General features: G+C 46.0%; 1 protein-coding gene across 5 annotated transcripts in view; it reads left to right on the forward strand.

Moving 5' to 3' along the window:
• The window catches only part of LOC132819204 (choline transporter-like protein 5), a 291145-nt gene that overhangs the window by 136361 nt on the left and 132527 nt on the right, over window positions 1–22257 (forward strand). For 4 of the 5 annotated variants that reach the window (XM_060830657.1, XM_060830660.1, XM_060830658.1 and 1 more), the window contains exon 2: window positions 20124–20172. In XM_060830657.1, coding sequence (XP_060686640.1) covers window positions 20124–20172 — 49 coding nt within the window. Of the gene's footprint in view, window positions 1–934; window positions 1077–20123; window positions 20173–22257 lie in introns of those variants that run through there. The other variant, XM_060830659.1, reaches the window with a different exon arrangement.

Consider the following 22257-nt stretch of genomic DNA (forward strand, 5'->3'; position numbering starts at 1 on the left):
CTGCACTCTGTTTGCAGGGCACTACCACTGTGAGAGCAGAGGCAAGGACCGAGGGAAAATAAACACTATCAGGATGGAAGTTAGGAAGAAACAAGGGAGGAAATACACCAGGAACTTATTTTGTGTTCAGAGCACATCTCAAAACTTTAAGAAACAAAGTTCAAAATCACTCAACACCAAGTTATAATTCAACAGGTTTATTTGGAAGCACTAGCTTTGGAGCGCTGTTCCTTCATCAGGTGGTTGTGTTTAAGAAATATTTAGTAACATGAAGTGTTTAAGAGACATCACAGAGTTTAACAATGTGAAACCTCCTCTAGCTACAGTTTCTGTTATAAAACAGGCTTCACAACATCCACCAAAACACAACAACTACTGGGTTGTTCACAGCACCACGTGAGAGAGCAGTCAAATAAAAACTAACATCAAGCAAAGATTAAAACAGAGAAACCAAACATGATCAAAGAGGGAAACATTCAGGACTGTCCTAACGGAGGAGAGAGAGGGACAGAGACGCAGAAGGGGAACAGGGGGACAGAGACCCGGGGGGGAGGGGGTCAGAGACACAACAGTTAGGGCGGGATTTTCAGCAGTAGTCAATGTTGATTGGGCAAAAGGCCAGAGGGGGAGGGGTGTAGGGGCTGGAGGAGGTGACAGAGATAGGGAGGGGGTGTAGGGGGTTACAGAGATAGGGAGGGGGTGTAGGGGCTGGAGGAAGTTACAGAGATGGGGAGGGGCTGGAGGGGGTTACAGAGATGGGGAGAGGTGATTTTAACATACTCCCAGTCAGTTTATCACACTTCCTCATTGCTTCTCGGCTTCCAAGGGTGAAGTGTACAGGCCACATTTGTCCAATAAAGTCCCTTCCCTCCTGGCTGTGAAGTTTGTGTGGGATCCTGGGTTGCTGTGTTTATCACTGTTTGCCAGAGTAAACACTGGAGCTGACGCGAGAGCAGCGCAGCCTGGCTGGTGAAAGATTAACCTGGTTGTGTGCAGAGTGCGAGTAGGGAGATGCTGCCTCTGAGCTAGCTCAGTGAGCATGGTGCGGGAACACGGCGATTACTACGGCCGGCACGGTGAGTGATGTGGGAGGCACCGTCAACTCTCCCCCCACCCCTGCTCTCTCTCTCTCTCTCCGGCTCGCTCATCTGTTCAGGCTGTGACCGCGCTATTTACTGTCAGTTAGCAATGTGCTGCATCCCAACAGTTTAAGGATTGTAATTCAATGCAGAATGAAGCTTGCACTGAGTCAGTCGGACAGGTCACAGGGGCGGCACGGTGGCTAGCACTGCTATCTTACAGCACCAGGATTCCAGGTTCGATTCTCGTGTCTGTCTGTGTGGAGTTTGCACATTCTCCCAGTGTCCGTGTATTCTAATCCGATAGGATGCACAGACACAGCCTGAAGGATGTGGTAGTAATCATGTCTGCCTTTTCGAAGGTCCAGCACCAAAACAAATGCTCTAATGTTCCCCGATTTGGTGAATTTGCAGGCCATTTGGCCCATTTGTTGTGTGCTGGACCTCCCTGATGAAGGGCTTATGCTCGAAACGTCGAATTCTCTATTCCTGAGATGCTGCCTAACCTGCTGTGCTTTGACCAGCAACACATTTGCAGCTTCCATCACACCTCAAGTTCTGACCCTATCAGGAGACCCCCTGATTCCTTTCCCCCATCGCGTTTTATGCAGCTCCCTTTTCAATGAAGCGAGAATATCTCCCTGTCCCGCCCCGTCTCTGGGGGGAGATGTTTTTGAAGTTCCGATCTCTGTAAGAAGCTGTGACTCTGCACTTTAACTCCTTTCCAATCCTACAGGATTCTGTTCGGTCACCTCTCTGTTTTCTGGTCTGTTCTGGTCCATTTGTTTAATCCGTTCTGATTGTTCTAACTTATGGGGAAAAAAAAACTTTTTTAAGTTCAACACGGTGAGTCAGTGTGTTTGCCCTGACGCGGAGGGAGGGAGATAGATAACCGAGTTATTTTGTTCAGTCAATAATTAACAGGAGTGGCTCTGAGAGTTTTCCCTGGTCACACACTCACCACTTCATGTCAGGAGGATTTTAACTCTGTCAACCTGCTTGGTATTTGTCGGAGTTGCAACCTCGAGACAGAGAACAAACTGAGCACCTCCCACCCTCCATAACCTTGAACTCACCCAAAACACTGTTTCTGTGTCATAACCCACTCCATGTCCATCTGCCCATTGTACAGTTAATGGTCGGGCCCTGGGGAATGTTGTGAACAGAGAACCAGAGGTCCAGGGACTTAGTTCATTGAAAGTGGAGCTGTAGGGAGACAGGGGGTGAAGAAGGTGTTTGGAACACTTGGCTTTACTGGTTAAAGCATTGAGTATGGGAGTTGGGAGGTCATATCGTAGTTGTACGGGATATTGGTTAGGCCACTTTTGTAATACTGCGCTCAATTCTGGTCTTTCTACCATAGGAAGGAAGTTAGTATATTGGAAAGAGTGCAACAAAAAGATTGACAGGAGTTAAAAGGAGAGGTTGGATAGACTGGGACATTTTTCCCTGGAGCACAGACTGAGGATGACCTTTTAGAGGTTTATAAATCATGAGGAGCATGGATAGTGTGGACAGCCAAGGTCTTTTCTCCAGAACTAAAGGGCATAGATTTAAGGTGAGAGGGGAAAGATATAAAAGGGACCTAAGGGGAAACTTTTTCACACAGAGGGTGGTGTGTGTATGGAATGAGCTGCCAGAGGATGTGGTGGAGGCTGGTACAATTGCAGCATTTAATAGGCATTTGGACAGGTCCAGCGATAGGAAAGGTTTCAAACTAGAATTGGAATTTAGTTTTATTGTCACGTGTTTGGTCAAGTACAGGAGCACAATGAGGAGTGTACAATGTCCCCATGCTGCTCTGCCATCTTCGGTAAACAGGTACCAAACCTTCAGTCCACCCACCGGGAACACAAACCCGACTCCCTCCGCCCACCGGGAACACAAACCCGACTCCCTCCACCCACTGGGAACACAAACCTGACTCTCTCCGCCCACCGGGAACACAAACCCGACTCCCTCTACTCACCAGGAACACAAACCCGACTCCGTCCACCCATCGAGAACACAAACCCAACTCCCTCCACCCACCGGGAACACAAACTCGACTCCCTCTGCCGCCGGGCACACAAATCCAACTCTCTCCGCACACTGGAAACACAAACCTGACTCCCTCTGCCCGCTATATTAAAGCAGTGAATCTGAAACATAGAAAATCCATGCAGGAATAGGTCATTCAGCCGTTCAAGCCTGCTTTGCCATCTGATATGTTTATGGCTGATCATCAATATAATGATTATTCAATTGCTAAAGTGTTGCTAATTTCCACCATAGCTGCTTACGTTTTGTGGAAAGCCTGCTTCTGAATTTTGCTTTCCCCAGTTGGAAAAATAAGTAGAATCTCAATCATAACCTGAAGTTTACTAGGCTGTCAAATCAGAAAAATTGGAAGAGAAGTTATTTGATAATGCTAGACTGAGGTTCTTGTTACATGTTTTGGGTTATACGTGTATGGAATGAGCTGCCAGAGGATGTGGTGGAGGCTGGTACAATTGCAACATTAAGAGGCATTTGGATGAGTATATGAATAGGAAGGGTTTGGAGGGGTATGGACCAGGTGCTGGCAGGTGGGACTAGACTGGGTTGGGATATCTGGTCAGCATGGACAGGTTGGACCGAAGGGTCTGTTTCCATGGCTGTACATCTCTATGACTATATAACTCTAAATGTAGACAGATGGGACGAGTTCAGTTTCGGCACCCAGGTTGGCATGGATCAGTTGGGCAGAAGGGTCTGTGTCTGTGCTATATGACTCAATGACAGTAACCTCCTGCATCTGCCCATGTCTCTGTTTCAACATTCTCATTCCTGCCCTCGGTCTCTTTGTTATCGCCTGAAATATTATAATCCTCCTCAATCTCTGCTTTCTTCTCCTTTTGGGTTTTCCTGCCCTCATTTGAGCCTTTCACCACTGGCACCTGTTCCCTGAGCTGGCTGCTTCCTAAACTCTGGAACTTTGTCCTGAAATTTCTCCAGCGTCTCTCTTTGACCTAACTATCCTCCAGATCGCCTTTTTTGGCTCGGTGCCACATGATCATGGGAATATTTTATCACATCCATCGATGGGTGTCTGTTGTTGTTGCAGTCGGTGTCCCAGTTGTTGTTGTGCCTCTCGTGGTGGGTATTTACTCTCATTGGCCATGGCACTCCCGGGAATGACAAAGGTTCCTCCAACCCGGATGTTCCTGATGACTGGGGAGTCCAGAACCGGGGCTCACAGTCAAAGGACACAAGTCAGGCCATTTCAGACTGAGATGAGGAGAAATGGCTTCACTCAGAGAGCGGGGAGCCTGGAGAATTCTCTGCCACAGAAAGTGGTCGAGGCTAAAACATTAAATGTTTTGAAGAAGGAGTTCTTAGGACCAAAGGCATCAAAGGGAATGGGGGAGAAAATAGGAACAGGGAACTGAGTTGGTTGGTCAGCTATGATCACATTGAATGGTGGATGAAATACCTGCACACAGGTCGGTATCCCATCACCCTGTCACCCTTTATTAACAATACAGTGTATGCACTGTGACCAGGCAGCTCCGAGCCTGTCCCTAGAGGGAGGACACTCTCTGATACTCCCTGTTTGTTAATTTTTATTATTTTATTAAACAGTAGAGTTTACAAACAGTTAACATTGATGGTCTTATCCAGAGAAACAGCAACCTACAAGGGAGAGGAGTAGTAAAGCCAGGCCCCAAACCCCACTGTTCAACCAGTTTTCAGGGAAAGGAGGAAAGACCTCAAATCCCACTTTCAGTCATTACTAAACGGTGCTGCTCCCCAGATGCTGCCTGAACTGCTGTGCTCTTCCAGCACCACTAATCCACAATCTGGTTTTCAGCATCTGCAGTCGTTGTTTTTACCACGGTAGCAGTAACAAATACATATAAAGCAGTTCAAATAGATAAGAAACAGTGCTTAGAAAACAGACCCCCCCCCCCCCAGCAAGCCTCCCATCCCTCCCACCTTCCGGCCACTCTACGGCAGCCTGCCCCATGCCCCTTCCCACTCGCAGTCTGCTCTGTGTCCCTTCCAGCTTGGTCCACCCTGACACACCTTCTGGTCACTTCTAGCATGGCCTATCCTGCTTCCCACCACCAGGATGGCCTACCCATCTTCGGCTTCCCTAACTGCCCTTTGTGCCTTCTGGCCACCTCTATGCCAGCCCGTCCCCTTCCCCTGGGACGAGAGTGTGCAGGGTAACCCACAAGCCTTCCAAATCTCAGCCTGGCCCATCACACCTTCTGGCTCTTGGCCGCTCTGACACACCTTCCGGCCAACTCTAGGACAGCCCTGTCCCGATTATGCCTTCTCGAGTCGACAGTGCTCTGAACGGCCTACCCACCCTCCAGCTCTCAGGGTGACATCTTTCAGGAGGATCTATGAGCCTCCCAGCTCACAGTAAGGCATTCCAGACCCAGGGACACTCAAGACAGTGCAGGTGATAACCCCAACAAGCAACAAGACAGTCAGTTACCAACAGAGTCCTTTCTGGTACACAGAGTCTATTACCATTGTTCTCTTCAAGATGTAGAGTCCATTCCCAGGAACAGAGTCCACTCCAGGATACAAAGTGCGTTCTCAGAAATAGAGTCCACGCCAAACTGCAGAGACCATTGCCAAAAACAGAGTCCGTCACTGAGGGCAGAGTCCACTCCTGAAGGCAGCAAATGCACACCCCACAGCACACACACAGGTGTTCAGTCTCTATAGAGGCCTGGCCCATCCATAGAGAACCAGGCCCACTCACAGGAACACAGTACGGCGTAAAGGTGCAGTTAACTCACAGGGGTTTGGTCCACTCCCAAAGACCGGGGACATTCCTGTTTCTTATTTTTTCTCTTTTTTCAGAGAGAACAGAGCCTCTGACACTCCTATTTATTTTTTAAAATTCTTTTTCTATTTTTCCTTGTTTTATTTTTAAAATATTTCACCCCCCCTCAGACTACCGTCTCACAGCAGTAGTCCTTATTACACTCCTGTTTATTTATTTTTCTTTTTTCTCAAAACCCGGAAAAAATAATCACAGCAAACAATAAAGTAAAACAAAAAATCAAAACAAAGTCTACCTGAAACAAGGGGGAGAGACAAAAAATGAAAGCTCTCCTATCAGTGGTAGACACTCCTGTATATTTTGAATTTTTTCTCTTTTTTTTCTTATTTTCTCCCCACAGTTCCGGCTAACAGCGATAGTGCTTATTACCCTCCTGTCCATCTCTGTCAGCCAGGGCTCCCTGATTGGCCCTGGCTAACCATCCCAATCAGGGGTCTCACAGTCAATTAGATCCACTTGGCCCTTGTACCAGTCGCTAAAATGGTGCAGGCTTGTGGGGGCAAATGGCCCACTTCTGTCCTTCTTTGTGTTTGGGTCTTGATGCAGAATCTGTGTTGGAGGGAGGGTGTGTCAATCACTAACAAGGACCACAATTTTTGCCTCGCCCCAGTGGAGAAGGTGTCAGGGAGATGTCAGTTTGAAATGGTTCCCCTTCAGAGGGCAGGTAAGAGTCAACTGCTTTTGGGGGCTGTTGTGGTGCAGCGGGAGTGTCCCTACCTCTGATCCAGAAGGCCTGGGTTCAAGTCCCACCTGCTTCAGGAAAGTGTCATTACATCTTGGAACAAAAAGGGTCAATCATTTTGTCAAAGTCTGCAGTCAAATGTTGAGCCAGACTAAGGGAAAGGGCAGCAGCTGTCCTCCTCCAAGGGAGGGTTTATAAAGACAATCCCGTGTGGGTCTCTAGCTTCACCCCCAACATATCTCCCAGATTGATTACAGCTGAACACACCTTGTCAGGCTCCACAGTGCAACTCAAACTCCTCTTGTTATGAACAAGGGAATCTGTTGTTACCTTTCACATGAATCCAATTGTCAATTCTGCAGAAACCCCTCTCCCCAGGGATTGGGGAGAATATGGACAGTCTCTGTATTTAAGGGGGAATTTGGATTGAGTCATGACCGAGAGAAACAGAGGAACCAAATGATGCGGGGCTGGACGGAGAGGGAGGGAGATTGTGAGGGAACATGGTGGGCCAGAAACGGCAGTGTGTCTTTGTTCATTCATTCATTCATAGATGCAGGTGTTACGTTGGGGCCAGCATTTACTGCTCATTCCTTATTGCCCAGAGGGCAGTTGAGACACATTTCTGTGGTCTGGAGTCACATGTAGGCCGGACAGATTTCCTTCCCTAAAGAGCATTAATTCACCAGATGGTCTTTTCTGACAATTGGCAATGGTTTTGTGGCTACCATTAGACTCTTAATTCCAGAATTTAAAAAATTACATTCAAATTCCTCCATCTGCGCTCACGGGATTCGTACCCATGTTCCAAGACCATGACCTGTGTTTCTGCATTAACAACCCAGTACCATCACGCCCTCCTGGTGTAGTTGGGCCCAATGGCCTGTTTGTGAACTGTGGAGTGAGAGTAATTCTACACAACAGTCACTGGATTAGCAGTTCAATAATATAACCACATGATATAACCCCTTATGCTCTCTCTCTCTCTCTCTCTCTCTCTCTCTCCTTTCTCTCTCTCTCTCTGTGTCTTTCACCATGGCTTAAATTAGATTGGAACCTCACGAGGCAGGTACAGGAGAGATTTGCTGTTTTGAATATTCAGTGTTGATGTTGTTTCGGTTCAGCCCCATGGCACACACACAGCAATGAACTCCATTCAGAGATTGATACGGACATTCATCAGAACAAGCTGATCAGGACCTTGCTGCATGTTCACAGGCAGCCTCTGAGCTTCCTGCCCATTGTCTCTCAGTCAGTGCTGTTCCTTTTTCTTCAGCGACAGCAACAACAGAAAGTAAATCATTGAACACTATACAGAAAAATATAATTCAAATCAGTAAGGAATAACACTCCTCCTCCAAAAACAACATATATCAGTGTAACACTCTTACTGTATTACATCCTCCTGAGTCGATTAACAGAAAGGACTTTGAGGCAAAAGTTGATACTGAAATAAATTTTAAAATCTGCTGTAAAGATTCAGCACATACAAGAGACATTCAGCCCATCAGTTTGGCTCTGGAGGGTAATTCATTAGAATGTTTTCTCTGGTACAGTACTGATGGGGACAGGATTAGAGTGGTGCTAGAAAAGCACAGCAGGTCAGGCAGCATCTGAGGAGCAGGAAAATCGATGTTTCGGGCAAAAGCCCTTCATCAGTGCATTCCTGATAGGGGGCTTTTGCCTGAAACATTGATTTTCCTGCTCCTCGGATGCTGCCTGACCTGCTGTGCTTTTCCAGCACCACTCTAATCTCGACTCTGATCTCCAGCATCTTCAGTCCTCACTTTTGACTGTTGGGGACAGGTCTGTCACTGTATAACACTGGGGTGCAGTGCTGGTGGGGACAGGTCTGTCACTATATAACACTGTGGTACAGTACTGGTGGGGGCAGGTCTATCATTGTATAATACTGGGGTACAGTACTGGTGGGGACCAGTCTGTCACTGTATAACACTGTGGTACAGTACTGGTGGGGACAGGTCTGTCACTGTATAACACTGGGGTACAGTACTGGTGGGGACCAGTCTGTCACTGTATAACACTGGGATACAGTACTGGTGGGGACAGGACTGTCACTGTATAACACTGTGGTACAGTACTGGTGGGGACAGGACTGTCACTGTATAACACTGGGGTACAGTACTGGTGGGGACCAGTCTGTCACTGTATAACACTGGGATACAGTACTGGTGGGGACAGGTCTGAGGTGGTGGTGATCAAAGGATAAATTAGGAATATTTGTCAGAATTAAATGAGGGTGCTTGATTCTGTGGAGATAACAATGTCCTTGGGTAGCAACATGCTCTCCAGGATAATTCAGCAATACACAACAATCCTTCCTGGGTTTGTGTCGATCAATTGGAGGTTATCACAGGAGCAAATTACTGCAGATACTGGATTGTGTGGGGGAGAAAGGCAGACAGCGTTCAGTGGCTTATTGCACCTGCAGCTTACATTGATTTCACTACTTCCTTTATCTTTTAAATGAGACATTGAACGTGATTCTGTCTGATGTTTGAAGTGAATTGAAAAGGCTCTAGACCACTATATAGGTCAAGGGCTGCAGACTTCTCCCCACTGTTCTGGTCAATGTTTATCTCAGTCAACGTTACACAAATACCTGAGCTGGTGCTTATTATATTGCTGTTTGTGGGAGTTTGCTCCATTACAACTGGGACTAAGTATTTCCTTGCATATAAACTGCTTTGGTTTCTCCTCAATTGTTGCAGGCACTACAGAAATGCAAGTTCTTTTCCTGATATTTTGGTTAGGAGTTTGGAATGACACCATAGATCAGAGTGAATGAACCCCGAGGGTGTGGCTGTGGGACCACACTGCAGTGGCTCTCAGTGCTTCCTGCGAGAGGTTTGGGGGCCATCAGCAGTATTCACAAATCAATGATTGGGTCTCTTGTTTAGCCATTCTGTGGAATGTACTGAAGTCCTGTGGCGTGTAGTGTGTGGGTGAGGGATGTGTCGAATGATTGGAAACTGCAGGCATTATCTAGTTAATGACCAACGGCCAGTGAGAGTGCCACACAGCCTTCACAGTCAGAATCAAACCAAGAGTGACCTGCTCAAGGGCATGAAAAGGGTTTGATTGGCTGGAGAAGATATCTCTATTTGCTGGGAGACTGGAACCAGGGGCCATGGATCTAATGAGGGTGGCATGGTGGTTCAGTGGCTAGCATGTTGCCTCACAGCACCGAGCACCTTGGTTCAATTCCAGCCTTGGGCGACTGTCTGTGTGGAGTTTGCACATTCTTCCCGTGTCTGTGTGGGTTTCCTCCCACAGACCAAAGATGTGAAGGATGGGTGAATTGGCCATGCTAAATTAATCATGGATGTGCAGGTTATGTGCATTAGTCAGGGGTAAATATATGGTAGGAGAATAGTCTGGGTGGGTTACTCTTTGGAGGGTCGGTGTAGACTGGTTTTTCCACTCTGTACGGATTCTAATTTTAAAATGAATTCAGGAGAAACATTTTGCCCCAGGCAGTGGGGAGATTGTGGAATTTACTGGAGTTACAGTGTGCAAGGAAACTGATCAGAAACAGCTCAGCAGTGCCTGTGTTCCCAAAGTACATTGTTGACTGCGCAATACTTTGAAATGCCCTTGGTTGTTCGATTAAGGTTGATGTCTGGCCCTATTTGAGTTGTTTTTAGGTTTTCTTTTTCTTCTATGGATTTCATGATGTAAAAACCTTGTTAAATCTTCTCCTCCTCCTCTACAACACTCTCTAACTGTCCTCCTTAACTAAAGAATCTGTGAGTTGCTGTAAGGTCTCCTTCACTGGCTGGTGTAAAACCGGGACATTTTCATGGTGTAAAATGCTTCCGGATCATTACAAGCTCCTGCTCGATGTGAAGGAGTTGGAGAAGGATACCAGGAATGGACAGAGTGTGTGACTACAGAACCAAGTGTGCAATTGTTCAACTTATGATTACATAGTGGCATTCATGGAATTTTTTTTACTCATTCACGGGATGTGGGTATCACTGGCTAGCCCAGCATTTAATGCCCATCCCTAATTGCCCCAGAGGGCAGTTCAGAGTCAACCACATTGCAATGGGTCTGGACTCAAACGTAGGCCTGACCAGGTAAGGATGGCAGATTTCCTTTCCTGAAGAACATTAGGGAAGGAGATGGTCCATGGTTTGCCATTAGCCAAACTTTCTTTTATTGTAATTTTTATTGAATTCAAATTTCACCATCCTCATGGGTGGGATTCAAACCCATGTCCTCAAAACATCAGCCTGAGGGTCTGGATTATATGTTCAGTGACACTACCACTGTGCTACTTCCTCATCCAAAAAGCATGAAAGATAACTGTGATGCATCTGGATAGAATGCTTTCTATAGTGCATCTATAAATGTTGGTAAAGAGTCTCTATGGATATGTTGAATTTCCTTAGTCACCTGAGATAATAGAGATATTGGTGTGCTTTCACTTTTCTGAGATCTTTCATGGACTAAAGTGGGTTTAAAATGGCTGCAGTCCTCACCTGACCATAGACTGATGCAAGGCTTGGGAGATCCATGTAAATTAACAAATTCATTTATACATACATTAGCATTTTTACTTAAAGAATATGAAACCAGGAAACAGAGACAGTGCCAAGAAATCTGCTTAACTGTATTCATTTGCATGTCTATGACAATTCCACATACTGGGAGTTATCCAGCTTGTAAAGACTATGGAGCCAGACTTTGGAATGCACAGTGGACTGTATTTCAACAGCTGCTTTATGAGCAGCAAAGCAGAAAGAAGGAAAAATAAATTGGTGATACCAAGAGCTGGAACCGTCTCTGAAAATGCCTGTTTCTTTCATCAGGGACTCCATGGGCTGTTTGATGGTGTAACCCTGTCTATAGCAGACACTCTCCCTTTTAAGCTTATTACCTGTATTTGTGTGTGTGTTGTGTATGAAGTTGTGTTTTATTAATTTCCCAGGATTAACAGGGAATAAAATTCCTCTTTCTTTCACTAATGAGTATTTATTGCAATTGACCAAGAGGGAGTTAATAACAGGGGAACCAATTCCTCCTGTCTCTCCTGGTTATAACACTTTTTGGAGGTATTAGATGTCGTGTTCAAAGAGATATGTTTTGAGAAGTGTCTAGGAGGTGAAGTAGGGAATACGTTTCAGAGGATTGGACCTGGGCAACTCAAGGAATAGCCACTGCTAGTGGAATGATTACAACTGAAGATGCAAAGGAGGTCAGAATTAGAGGAGGGAGGATATCTGAGAGCTGTGAGGCTGAAGGAGATTCCAGAGACAGGGAGAGGCAAGGCCATGGATGGATTAGAAAACAAGTATGATAATTCTAAAATCAGATTGTTGCTTGGCTGGGAGCTAGTGTGGGTCAGCAAGCACAGGGGGTTGCTATTGGAACGGGACTCGGTAGCAGAGTTTTGGATGATTCCGAGTTTATGGAAGGTCGAATGTGGTAGCCCAGCCATTTGTCATCGGAATAATCCAGTCTCAAGCATGACTGAGAGTTTCAGCAGCAGAATCACTGAGAAAGAGGCAGAGACGGAAATATATGGTGATGGTGTGAATATGAACTTGGAAGCTTATCTCAGGATCAAATGTAGCACCAAGTTGTGAACAGATTGGCTTTTCCAGCACCGTCTGTTTTTGTTTTTGGCTTAATCTGAGACTATTGCCAGGAAGAGGGATGGGGTCAATTATTGGAGAATAGAAAGGAAAACAGAAATTGCTGTTTTCAGCAGATCGGGCAGCATTTGTAGAGATAAATCAGAGTTAGTGTTTCAGGTTAAGTGACCCTTCCTCAAACCTGAAACGTTAACTTTGATTTCTCTCCACAGATGTTGTCAGACCTGCTGAGCTTTCTGTTTTTGTTTCTGATATACAGCATCCACATTTCTTTTGGTTTTTGTTCTGTTGGGGAACCGAATTTGGAGTGGGGTCTGAAAAGTGTGGCTTCAATCTTCCTGATAGTTCATTTGATGATTAGTGCTTTGAGGTGAGAAAAGAGCTCGCAGTGGTTATTAAGAACAACAGCATAAAATGGAGGAGATGAAGTGGACCTTTCAGTCCATCGAGTCCGCTCTGCTATTCAGTGAGATGACGGCTGATCTGATCATCCTCAACTCCACTTTCCTGCCTTTTCCCCAAAACCTATAATTCCTTTAGCGCCTGATACAGTTTAAGCAAAACGCTCAATTTTTATGTTAAATTTTTTAAATTCTTAAAATTTTAAAATAAAGTCCAACATTTCATTTCCCTTCCCCATTTCCCAGTAAATTTAGCTGCTTGCTTTTTGTGATTTTTGGACAAGTACTTACAGAGAGTGTTCAATCCAGGCAAATGTGAGGTGATGTATTTTGCGAAGTCTAATTCTAGAGCAAACTAAACAGTAAATGGAAAAAACCTTGGGAAAAGTTGCTGGGCAGAGAGATCTGGGAGCTCAGGTCCATTGTACTCTGAAGGTTGCTGCACAGGTGGATAGAGTGGTCAAGAAGGCATATGGTATGCTTGCCTTCATTGGACGGGGTATTGAGTATAAGAGCTGGCAGGTCATGTTAAAATTGTACAAGACTTTGGTTCAGCTGCATTTAGAATACTGTGTACAGTTCTGGTCGCCACATTACCCAAAGGATGTAGACGCTTTGGAAAGGGTGCAGAGAAGGTTTACGAGGATGTTGCCTGGTATGGAAGGTGCTAGCTATGAAGAGAGGTTGAGTAGGTTAGGATTGTTTTCATTAGAAAAAAGGAGATTGAGGGGGGACCTGATTGAGATTTACAAAATCATGAAGGGTAGATAGAGATAAGCTTTTTCCCAGGGTAAGGGATTTAATAATGAGAGGTCACGCTTTCAAGGTGAGAGGAGAATAATTTAAGGGGGATACACGTGGCAAGTACATTACACAGAGGGTGGCAAGTGGCTGGAACATATTGCCAGCAGAGGTGGTAGAGGCAGGCATGGTAGATTCATTCAAGGTGCATCTAAACAGATGCATGAGTAGGTGGGGAGCAGAGGGATACAGATGCTTAGGAATTGGTGATAGGTTTAGCCAGTGGATTTGGATCGGCTCAGGCTTGGAGGGCCGAAGGGCCTGTTCCTTGGCTGTAAATTTTCTTTGTTCTTTGTGCTCCAAATATCTCTATTCTGTAGCTTTCTGCAGTCTTCCTCCATTTAAATAATACTCTGCTCCTCTGTTCTTCCTGCCAAAGTGCATCAACTCACTTTCCCGCACATTATATTCCATCTTCTAAGATTTAGTCCATTTGCTGAATTGTCTCTTGTCCGTTTGAGTGGTATCAGCCATTCCAGCCTGAGGGTAAGGATTGTTGTGAATGATTCAGACGAGAGGGTGGGGTTTGGGGAGGTGACACTCTTAGCCAGAATCAGAATGCAGAATGGTTGCTGAAGGAGGTATAACAATTTTAAAATACTATGCTCTCCTAGTGCTTTGAAATAACATGGAACTTCATAGTTGCCAGTGGGGGTTAAACACATTCCTAGAGGTTACCTCACATGGCATCTGACCTCCAAAAAATTTCCAACCTAAGTTTATTGCACCCCTGATATTGTTCTCATAAATCAACTGAAATGTTCAAAGAAAATAATAAAGAAACATGAACTGTCTCATTTTTACAGACCTCAGGAAGGATAATAAACTATTCCCATTGATTAGAGATTCTAGAACTAGAGGCACAATCTGGGAATTAGGGCCAGACTGTCCAGGAGAAATGTTAGGAAGAACTTCGACACACAAAGAGGGAGAGGTTTGGAAATCGCTTCCACAAACGCAATGGATGTTCATCAATTGGTAATTTTAATCTGAAATAGATAAATCTTTATTAAGCAAAGGTATTAAGGGAATGTGGTCAGACCACATTTGGAGTATTATAGGCAATTTTAGGCCCCATACCTCAGGAAGGATGTACTGGCCCTGGAGCAGGTTCTCGAGAGTGATCCCAGGAATGAAAGGCTTCACGTGTGAGGAATGTTTGAGGACTCTGGGTCAATATTCGATGGAGTTTAGAAGGATGGGGTGAGGAATCTGATTGAAATATACAGAATGCTGAATGGCCTGGACAGAGTAGATGTTGGGAAGATGTTTCCATTGATAGGAGAGACTAGAACCCGGGGGCACAATATTATAGTAAAGGGAAGACCCTTTAGAACATAGATAAGGAGAAACTTCTTCAGCCAGAGAGTGGTGAATCTATGGAATTCATTGCTACAGAAGGCTGTGGAGGCCAGGTCATTGAGTATATTTAAGACTGAGATAGAGAGAGGTTCCTGAGTATCAAGGGGATTAAAGGTTATGGGGAGAAAGCAGGAAAATGGGGTTGAGAAACTTGTCAACCATAATTGAATGGCAGAGTTTACTCAATGGGCTGAATGGCCTAATTTCTGCTCCTATGTTTTATGGCCTTATATTGGCCAAAGGCAAAGATATGGCATTAAGGCCATGATTGAAATGGTGGAGCAGGTTTGAGGGGATGATTGGCCTCCTTTCTATGTTCTATGAGCATAAGTTTCCTCTTGTGTTTTTATTATGGCAGAAATATCCCAAGAATGTTTTTCTTGAAGACTCATAGGCAGTCTTGGAGGCATGGCAACTATAGCAATGTTGTACAAGTCACCCCCGTTCAAAATGTGTTTTGAACACAGGTTGAGAAAATGGAAGCCAGCCTGTAGAGTTCTGAAGGTTCCTCTTGTCACTGATAGACCGAGGAAGAGGCACATTTACCCTTCACTGTGAGTAAGCAGAACAAGAGGAGTTCTTTTCGATCTGCAAACTCTCTGATCCATGGTTTGTTCTGAAGAAGGCAGGTCTGAGTCTTCAAATGATGTGGGTAAACACCCTGTTACATAGAACATAGAAGGATACAGCGCAGTACAGGCCCTTCGGCCCTCGATGTTGCGCCGACCGAATCCTACCTAACCTATACTAGCCCAATAACTTCCAAATGCCTATCCAATGCCCGCTTAAATGACCATAAAGAAGGAGAGTTCACCACTGATACGGGCAGGGCATTCCATGAACTCACAACCCGCTGTGTGAAGAATCTACCCCTAACATCTGTCCTATACCTACCACCCCTTAATTTAAAGCTATGTCCCCTAGTAACACCTGACTCCATTAGCGGTAAATGTTCTCGGTCACTGCTGGGTTTTCTTTTGAGGCTTTTAATGAAGTGATAACACAGTTAGTACAGTCAAGCCAGGGCTTCTGGGTCGACAGATAAAGGTGAAGCAGCGATGTGTTTATCCCTGGGAGTGTTTCGTTATACTGTGCTACTTGTTTAACGCAATTACACTCAATATATTTGTTTAAGAACTCTGCCTTCACAGGAATTGTAGAATTATTCAGGGGAGGTCATTCAACCTTCATGTTTACACTGGTTCTTTGAAAGAGCACGCAGATTCGTCATTTGACCAAACCCTTTTTTTCCCCTTTGTAACACTGTACGTTTATTCAAGAACTTGTTCAAGCTTCACAGAATGATAGAATCCCTACAGTGTGGAAGCATACCAACCCTCCAAAGAGCATCCCCCCTATCCCCGTAACCCCACATTTCCCATGGCTTATCCACCTAGGCTGCACACCCCTGGACAATATGGGCAATTTAGCATGTATGGCCAATGCACCCTGACCTGCACATCTTTGGACTGTGGGAGGTAACCCACACAGACAGTTGCCCGAGGGTGGGATTGAGTAGGTAAAAACAAGGACTGCAGATGTAAGTTTAATAGAAACTTACCAGATAATACATGGCTTGGAAAGGGTGGACGCTAGGAAAGCTTTTCCATTAGGCGAGGAGACTAGGACCCGTGGACACAGCCTTAAAATTAAAGGGGGTCAATTCAGAACAGAAATGCGGAGACATTTCTTCAGACAGATAGTGGTGGGCCAGTGGAATTCATTGCCGCAGAGTGCAGTGGAGGCCGGGACGCTAAATGTCTTCAAGGCAGAGATTGATAGATTCTTGATGTCACGAGGAATTATGGGCTTCGGGGAGAATGCGGGTAAGTGGAGTTGAAATGCCCATCAGCCATGATTGAATGGCGGAGTGGACTTGATGGGCCGAATGGCCTTACTTCCACTCCTATGTCTTATGGTCTTATGCTGGAAACCAGAGTCTGCATTAGAGTAGTGCTGGAAAAGCACAACTGGTCAGGCAGCATCCGAGGAGCAGGAAAATTGGCATTTTGGGCAAAAGCCTTTCCTGATTTTCCTGCTCCTCGATGCTGCCTGACCTACTGTGCTTTTCCAGCACTACTCTAATCTAGAGGGTGGGATTGAACCCAGGACCCTGGTACTGTGAGGCAGCATGGCTAACCAATGTACTGTCCCTTTGGCCGTTACTTCCGGAAGCAGCTGCCAGTATCTCTTCTGGTGGAGAATCCCAAAGTCTGATAACTCTGAGGAAAAACATTTTGTCTCTTCTCCCTTCCGTTGTTCATGAGGTTGAACTCGATGATTTAATGTGGTGTTCCACTCACCCATTTTCACTTATTCCTCCATTGAAGCCTCTCCTTCTCTTCCTACAAACTGCTGCTAAGTTACCCTTCATCATCCCAGTTCCAAGGAGGACAGACCTAATTTCTCCTTCATTGCTGAAGGTTCGTATCACTGGTTGTGTCCTGGTTAACCTCCCCTGTACCCACTGGGTCAGTGTAACACAGTGAATTTCTTCTTAAATATTCATTGGGATTTAGGTACCGCTAACATTTTTCCCCTCTTCCCAGATACCCTTAAACTGAATGGATTGCTCAGCAGTTAAGGGTCAACCGCCTTGATGTGGGTCTAGAGTCACATGTAGGCCAGACCACGTAAGGATGGCAGATTTCCTTCCTTGAAGAACATGAGTGACCCAGATGATTTACTACAACGATTGATGATAGTTTCATGCTCATCCTTGCAGAGATTAGCTTCTAATATGGGGAAAAAGCAGGAAAGTGGAGTTAAGGATTATCAGATCAGCCATGATCCCATTGAAGGGCAGAGCGGACTCAATGGGCAGAATAGCCGACTGCTGCTCCTACATCTCACAGTAATTTCCAGATTTATTAATGGCTCTTAATTTCCACCAAATACTTACGACTGTAGATTTGAACACGAGCCCCCAGAGAAAGAGCTGAGTTTCAAGATCCATAACACAGTGATGTTATCATGACAGCACCACCTCAACAAGATATCAAATGAAACCCAACTCTTGGGTTTATCAGTGTTCGAGTAAAACCTTGTTGCTTTGCTGCTCGATGTGATTGCAAGGAGACAGAAGGAGGTCTTGAGGTGTGGGTTAATCAAGAGAATAGACTGTTTCTTTAAGCCCTTAGCCCCTCCTCAACTCCCGAAATGCAGCCACTCCTCGCATTAGGAAAGTCAAACTGCAGAAAATAGCTTTCATCAGAATTTGAACTCTGAAGAAGGGCCATATTCAACCTGAAATCTTAACTCTGTTTCACCCTTCACAGATATTGCCAGACCAGCTGAGTTTCTTAGTGTATGTATCAGATTGGCTCCCATTGTTCTAGCAATGTCGCACCAGAGGAAAGGGTGTCTTCAAATCTATCTTACTGAAACTTTTAATTTTTAAATCCTTCCACCTTCCAATACTCCAGGAAACGTGGCTCATTTATGCGTAGGTCCTTATAATGTAACCATGAACTGGTGAGGAACAAAACCGGAGGTTGCAGGTCTGTCTCACACCGTTCTCTGGGACAGCATGTAGTCAGGAATATCACTCTGTTCCTGATGACACCAGCCGAGATGTCAGAGTTTCAATCGCACCACAACAAGATGTGAAACTGCATTCCACAGCACCGGCTGGAGGTCTGGGAAGTCCCCAAATGATCGGAACGTGGTCAGGATCATATACTCCATGCAGTGCTGAGGCAGTGCTGCCCTATCAGAGGGTCAGTGCTGAGGGAGTGCTGCCCTGTCAGAGGGTCAGTGCTGAGGGAGTGCTGCCCTGTCAGAGGGTCAGTGCTGAGGGAGTGCTGCCCTGTCAGAGGGTCAGTGCTGAGAGAGTGCTGCATGTCAGAGGGTCAGTGCTGAGGGAGTGCTGCCCTGTCAGAGGGTCAGTGCTGAGGGAGTGCTGCCCTGTCAGAGGGTCAGTGCTGAGGGAGTGCTGCACTGTCAGAGGGTCAGTGCTGAGGGAGTGCTGCACTGTCAGAGGGTCAGTGCTGAGAGAGTGCTGCATGTCAGAGGGTCAGTGCTGAGGGAGTGCTGCCCTGTCAGAGGGTCAGTGCTGAGAGAGTGCTGCCCTGTCAGAGGGTCAGTGCTGAGAGAGTGCTGCAGGTCAGAGGGTCAGTGCTGAGAGACTGCTGCATGTCAGAGCGTCAGTGCTGAGGGAGTGCCGCACTGTCAGAGGATCAGTGCTGAGGGAGTGCCACACTGTCGGAGGGTCAGTGCTGAGGGAGTGCCGCACTGTCAGAGGGTCAGTGCTGAGGGAGTGCTGCATTGTCAGAGGTTCATTGCTGAGGGAGAGCCACACTGTCAGAGGGTCAGTGCTGAGGGAGTGCTGCATTGTCAGAGGTTCATTGCTGAGGGAGAGCCACACTGTCAGAGGGTCAGTATTGAGGGAGTGCCACAGTTTCAGAGGGTCAGTATTGAGGGAAAAGGTAGATGCAAGTTCTCCCTGGTGTGTTCCATAGTATTGGTCCCTTCAGGCAGCATCATTCAAACTGGGAATCTATTTGGAGTTACATTGCTGTTTGTGGTAGCTTGTTTGTCATGAATTGGATTCGAGATTATGACAGTGAGACCATTTACGAAGTATTTCATTTGCTTTTACAAAGCTTTGGCATGTCATGATGTGATTAAAGGTGCTATATAAATGCAGGTTGTCTTGGTGGGTGTGCTACATTAACACAACTCGGTAGAGAGAGGTCTGATCAAGTTTTCTGTCTTGAATTCACACATTGTTTTTTACATCAGACCCACGCTTGCTGTGCCCTCCTGTTTAGTGGTCAGATTGATGCCAGATAACTTAATTACAATCAGAACAGAGGAAAACAAATGAAACTGAATATTGATCTCTTGCTCGACATTTCAAAGCATCTGGTCTGTGTACTTTGGCAGAGTTTGTGTTCTGCATGTCATATTTATCCTCCACATGACCTTCCTGAAATCGGTCCCTGTGTCTGCTGCAGCTTGGGATGGTGTACCCAGGTCAAAGCAATAATGACCAGCTCTGAAGAAGGGTCTCTGGACCTGAAACATTTATTCTGCTTTCTCTGCACTGATGCTGCCAGACCTGCTGAGCTTTTCCAGCACATTCTGTTTTTGTTTTTGTTTCTGATTTATAGCATCTGCAGTTGGATTTTTGTTTGTTTAGTGATGATCCTGTGATGCTCCTTATCAGGAATTGGGTATATCGTTAATACGGGAAAAATTTCAGGGAATTGTGGAAATATAAGGAGGTGGGAGTTGGATAAATCTTTGAAAATGCCAGCACAGACATATGGGCTGAGTAGTGTAGTGTGATTCTCTGACTTTGCTGGATGTTTTTTGTGAGTGAGTTTTAATTTTTGTCTCTTTCAGGAGAACCTCGGAGATTTGATCCAACCTTCAAGGGACCAATTCACAGCAGGTTGGTGATCTGTTTCTGTCCTGCACAACATTCTGATAGCACGAGAGAATTTGCGGAAATGTCTGGGAGGTTAATGAAATGGTGTTTGGTCAGGGGCTCCTACCCAGCACCAAGTCCCGTTCCCCTGTCTCCTCTCTCTCACTGACGTGCATGAGCTCACAGTCTGGCTATGGCCAATCCACTCGCTGGTTTGAAATCCTTCTCCTGCAGTTACCTGGTGGTTTTCCTTGGGCTGTTGATATCCATTGGGAAAGAGGATGGAGGTGGCACATTTACCCAAAGGGTCTTCCACTGTCAGGGGCTGTAATCTCTGAGAGTCCATGATCCTCCTTGATCTCTGCTGTCCTCTCATTGGCCAGAGGCTGCTTGCCCATGCCCTGATTTTAATTACTCCACTCTTGATACCCTTCCTTCGAATCCTGTCCTGGGCTCCGGGAAATTCCCTTCAGGTCCTTGCCCCGAGCTCTGGAATTCCCATCAGGTCCTGACCCTGAGCTCTGGAATACCCTTTAGATCCTGGCCCTGGGCTTTGGAATTCCCTTCAGATCCTGGTCCCAGGCTCTGGAATTCCCTTCAGATCCTGATCCATGGATCTGGAATTCCCTTCAGATCCTGGCTCTAGGCTTTGGAATTCCCTTCAGATCCCGGTCCCAGGCTCTGGAATTCTCTTCAGAGCCTGGTCCCGGGCTCTGGAATTCCTTACGTAAATCTCTCCACCTCTCTCCTGCTCTGTCCTCCTTGAAACCTGTCTCTTTGACAGTGCCTTTAGCTGTAATCCAAAGAACACCTGGTTAGTAAGGAATAGTCCTTGTTAATGTTACTGGACTGATTGGAATGAGGTCAGCCAGTTGGAGCTCTCAGAATATGAGTTCCCTGATTGGGGCTGTTAATCTGGTTCTATCAGGGAGTCCTGGCTGACAGTGTTTAAACAGGAGTGTCCGAGGTTCTGTTCACTCTGAGGGAGCTGGGACAGTGTCAAGTGTAAATGAAGGGTGACTGGGTGACAGGGTACTGGCCTTCATGATGTTATGTCTGGTGGGTAGAATTGGATGCTGATGTAGCCGTGTGGGTGAGGCAGTGCTCAGAGTGCTAATAAGGACAAAAATTATGCCAACAACCCCCCCCCACCCACAGTATTGGGAATGGCTGGGTAAACCCTAGACTCAGTTACATGTCGACTGTGCTGGTCATTTCACAAGCTCAATGCGTTAGTCATTGTGGATGCCCACTCAAAGTGGCTGGGCACGTTCGGAGTTCCTTCGTCAAATGCAAGGATGATGATTGGAAAGTTTGGAAGCATCTTTTGTAATATACAAGTGTTGGTCACAGATAACGGTCCATCATTTACCAGCAGGGAAGTTGAGTATTTCCTAAAGTCAAATGGCATTCGATATATTTGGACAGCTCCATTTCATCCATCATCCAATGATCTGGTGGAAAGAACAGTCCAGACTTTGAGGGCTTAAAGAAACAGCCTACAGCTTCACGCAATACCAAACAGTCCCTGTTCCTGTTTGTGTGTAGGATCACCCCTCGTCTAAATAAAGGGTATAACTCCAGCAGAGTTGCTAATGGGGAGAAGGCTCCACACCAGGTTAAGATTAGATCAGATTCACTACAGTGTGGAAACAGGCCCTTCGGCCCAACAAGTCCACACCGACCCTCCAAAGAGCAACCCACCCAGACCCATTCCCCTACATTCACCCCTGACTAATGCACCTAACACTACGGGCAATTTAGCATGGCCAATTCACCTGACCTGCACATCTTTGGACTGTGGGAGGAAACACACACGGACACGGGGAGAATGTGCAAACTCCACACAGACAGTTGCCTGAGGCGGGAATTGAACCTGGGTCCCTGGCGCTGTGAGGCAGCAGTGCTAACCACTGAGCCACCATGCCACCCCAAACCTGATCTTGCTAAACTTGGGGGGAGGGTGAAATGGCATCAGGAACGCCAATACTGGCTACAAGACTCCAGTAAGTGAGAGAGACAGTTTACTTCAGTGGATAAAGTTTGATGTTGAAACCATAGGAATGACCCTGGACAGTAAAATACATGGTCGATATGAGGTGAGGAAGG

Source organism: Hemiscyllium ocellatum, chromosome 9, assembly GCF_020745735.1.
Source record: "Hemiscyllium ocellatum isolate sHemOce1 chromosome 9, sHemOce1.pat.X.cur, whole genome shotgun sequence".
Lineage (NCBI taxonomy): Eukaryota > Metazoa > Chordata > Chondrichthyes > Orectolobiformes > Hemiscylliidae > Hemiscyllium > Hemiscyllium ocellatum.